Below are 3,571 nucleotides of genomic sequence, written 5' to 3'. Positions count from 1 at the left end.
CAACATGCCCTCTAACCCAAACCCAATACTCTTAAAAGAAACCAGATCGTCATCCCTGAATCCTGGGATGGAACAGTAATGGTAATAGTTTTGTGATGTGGACACGAGCCTATGGACTTGGCCAAGACTGCCAACTCATTTTATATTACACATAGAACAGCCTTCAGATGGTATTGACTTCCAGTTGCTACCAGTTTGCGCTGGGTTAGAATGGGTGACCCTGAATGAATGGTTTTGTTTAGCGAGGCAAAATTAACAGCACAAGGTGTAAAGATTGAAGTTAGTACTCTAGTCATCACTCACTTCATACATGTCTCTTGTTAGAGAGTCTCTGTGTTTATTGAAGTGTCACTTACACAGACATTTCTCTCTGGGCTTCCTCTCTTACAGTTTAAGTCATCGTTTCAAAAAGTTTGAACATCTTTGCAAATCTCAGGTGACTTTGAAAGTTCCGAGCAGCAAAGGCGTAAAGCAGAGGGTTAATGCAACTGCTAATAAATACCAGTGATCCAGAGATGTATACTCCCATGTCTGAGACCTCATCCAATGCCAAAGACATCTTCTGGTTAGAGTCTACTATCTGTGTTGAAACAATTTCTATTACGTTAAACACATGATGCGGTAACCAACAAACAGCAAAAACCACAATCACGCAGGCAATCAGCCTCGCTGACCGCAGCCTAGATGAATAAGTCATTGTGTTTATTCTTCTACCAACACATACATAACAAGTAGAGATGATAACAAAAGGAATCACAAAACCCACAATAGTCTCCAACAAAAGGAACAATATCTTCTGCTGATCAGAAGTGTAGTTGCGAGATGTGCACTGCTGACCAATCTTGGTTTCTTCAATCTCTTGAAATGGGATTATGAAAGTTCCAAAAGCAATAGACAGGAGCCAAATGACAAAGACAGCTTTGAGAATCACAGCTTTATTTTTCCACCTTTGAATCATGAATGGGTAAAACACAGCCATGAACCTCTCCAGACTCAGCGTTGTAATTAGAAACACGCTGGCATACATATTGCAGTAAACAACAGAAACCAGTGTTTTGCAGAAGATGACTCCAAAGAGCCAGGTGTTAGCAAAGGAGTAAATCCAGATTGGTAAAGTAACCAGCACCAGGATGTCTGAAATGGCCAGATTTAGGATCAGCATGACTGTAGGAGATCTTTGCTTCACTTTCCCACAAATAGTCCAGATGACAATGGAATTCCCAGGGATTCCAATAGCAAATGACAAGCTCAGTATTGTGCAGACCACTGACCTCTCACTGTTCCATGTCAGATGGCTGTTTTCTTCTGTTCTATTCATCTTGATTGGAGACTTGTTTTTTCTCTGATACTAACAATCTCTGTTCCCTGCACTGTGCTTTTAACTCTGTAGGCACAAATAGGGAACCTTATCAAGTGCTCCCTAACCAATGATCTGAAGGCTGATACAGCATGTGAGTTCACATCCTATTGTTCAGAACTGGGTGATGCTGAGTTCATGCTTTCTATTATAGTACGTAGGAAGACTGCATGCATACAAAGCAAAAAACAAAAACAAAAAACAAAAAAACCCCACCATATTTGCCTGACTGCTCTCATTGGTGCCAGTTATGTATGGATGTAATTCCATTTATTTCCATTTACTTCTGATTTACACCATGAGAAAGGAGAATCAGGACCCAGTTACTTACCCATGCTTAAGAAGCTTACTACTTCAGTTAAAATTACTGTTTTTATAAGAAACTCTTAACAAGCTAAAGTAAAGTAGTGCACATGAGCACTTCAGTGTTTTGTATGTGAGGATTATTTTATAAAAAGCACACACAAGCAAACATTTAAAAAATTAAAATAAAACACTGACACATTCAGTATAAGTAGGAATAATATATTTTGAGTAATGAAAAACAAGACAAATGATTGTACCTTGCCTTGAGTACCTGCCTGACTTAAAGAAACTGCCAAATTCTGCCTTTTTGTTTTTCACTCTAGTGCAACCCACGGGACCAGATTTTTGATCTCTCTTACCCTGGCTTCAGTGGAGTTACTCTAGATATACACTGGCATAATGGAGATCTGAATTTGACCTAGTGACTTCAGTGAGGTTACAATGGTGTGACAAGGGTTTGGTTTTGGCTCCCTAAAATAAGAAAGAGGGATGTCTTTTAATTCTCCTGAGAAAGTTCTGCTATGGAATACACTTTAATGTAACTTCAGCTGATCTGAATAGCAAGTGGACAAAGATTGTACACAGGCTAATCTACTCAAGGTTGACTCCAGCTAGCATGTGTAACAATAGCATTGAAGGCAATGCAAGCTTCAACACAGGTTGTAACAGCCTGGCACAGATGTATTCCCCTTGCTAGCCTGTGCTGTGCTTTCTTCACTTCTATTGTTACCCATGCCAGCTGTATTCAAGAGAAGGTAGGCTAGCGTATGCACAGCTTTTGCTGTGTAGACATATCCTAAGACTGAAGGAAGAAGAAAATAAAAAAAGAAACTGCAACAACAAAAACAGTTGATGGGATTGGGGAACTGAAATTGGGAGGGTATTTTATATAGACACAAACAAGAAAGCAGAAGGTGTTTACCACTTCTCTCTGAAATCTAAAAGTAGTTTCAAGTTTACTCCCTAATGCTAATGCTCAGATTCAGTTCTACAAACCCAAGTAAATTTGTGCATGGAATAAATGAAGGAGAAGAATCCATCACTTCTAATGAGAAAGAGTGTATAGTATTTTCTTTTAATCATTTGGCTGGATGCTGGTCTCCTTTCTAAAGGCTGATGTAGCCCTGTCCGTTCTAGTAAAGGATACAAGCATTCTCATGTTATTTGGCATACCCATGGATAAGATTGGTCAAAAAAAAATCAAGAAAGATCTTAGTTTCCCACAAGCAATACTGGAGAGACTACAAGCTTTACTCCAACCCTGGGTAATCCATTCCTGCCGGACAATATAGAAAGTCCTTCAAGAAAGGACCCAGCTACAACAGAGGAAAATGGAACAGATAAAGGGGAGCTCCAGGTGGCAGAGGAGACATTTCTGGTTGAACACTAGGCTTCTCAAAGCAAACAGCATGACTCACAGGCAGCCCAATGCAGGGTGGAACCCTAAATTGGTGGTTGGCTTCAGTTTGCTACTCTGTGGCCACTAGTGACCTTTGTCTCCATTGGTTCCTGTCACGGAATCATCACACAGAGGCTAGTCTCTTCCCAAGAGAGAATTGGGGCCTGGGAACTGCAGGTCAGGACCGAGGGGCACCTGCCTCAATTTGCAGGGCAGTCTGCCAGCATCGTGCCTAGTTCAAGTCCCTCCCTCATGTGAGGAGAGGGGTGACAGTTTGCAAAGACTAAGAGAGTTGATGGGGGAGGGTGATGTTGATGTTACAGTTGCAGGGCAGGAGGGCAGATGAGGCCATGGGGCATAGGCATGTGTTGGTGAGCAGCCCAGTAGCCACTGTTATAGTGGGAGGCCTGCTAGCTCCCTAGAAATGGGTAGCAGGCTCCAATGACCCAGACTGAGCCAGGAATAAGACAGATTCTTCAAATTTTCTACACAGTTAAAATTAATTGACA

The 3,571-nt window shown here is 41.4% G+C and overlaps 1 protein-coding gene across 1 annotated transcript; it reads right to left on the bottom strand.

The window, feature by feature from the left end:
- Positions 1–391: 391 nt before the first annotated feature.
- Positions 392–1,318, bottom strand: LOC112108189 (leukotriene B4 receptor 1-like). Its single transcript, XM_024202217.1, has one exon. The coding sequence runs from the start codon at positions 1,316–1,318 to the stop codon at positions 392–394; it is 927 nt and encodes a 308-aa protein (XP_024057985.1).
- Between the last annotated feature and the right edge of the window lie 2,253 nt (positions 1,319–3,571).

This window comes from Terrapene carolina, unplaced genomic scaffold (genome assembly GCF_002925995.2).
Source record: "Terrapene carolina triunguis isolate 2854851 unplaced genomic scaffold, T_m_triunguis-2.0 Scaffold130, whole genome shotgun sequence".
Lineage (NCBI taxonomy): Eukaryota > Metazoa > Chordata > Testudines > Emydidae > Terrapene > Terrapene triunguis.
This window is presented reverse-complemented; position numbering and strand designations above follow the sequence as displayed.

Bases quoted from the DNA above. Each gene is read 5' to 3' on its own strand.
- LOC112108189 (XM_024202217.1), bottom strand. From the start codon at position 1,318: ATGAATAGAACAGAAGAAAACAGCCATCTGACATGGAACAGTGAGAGG.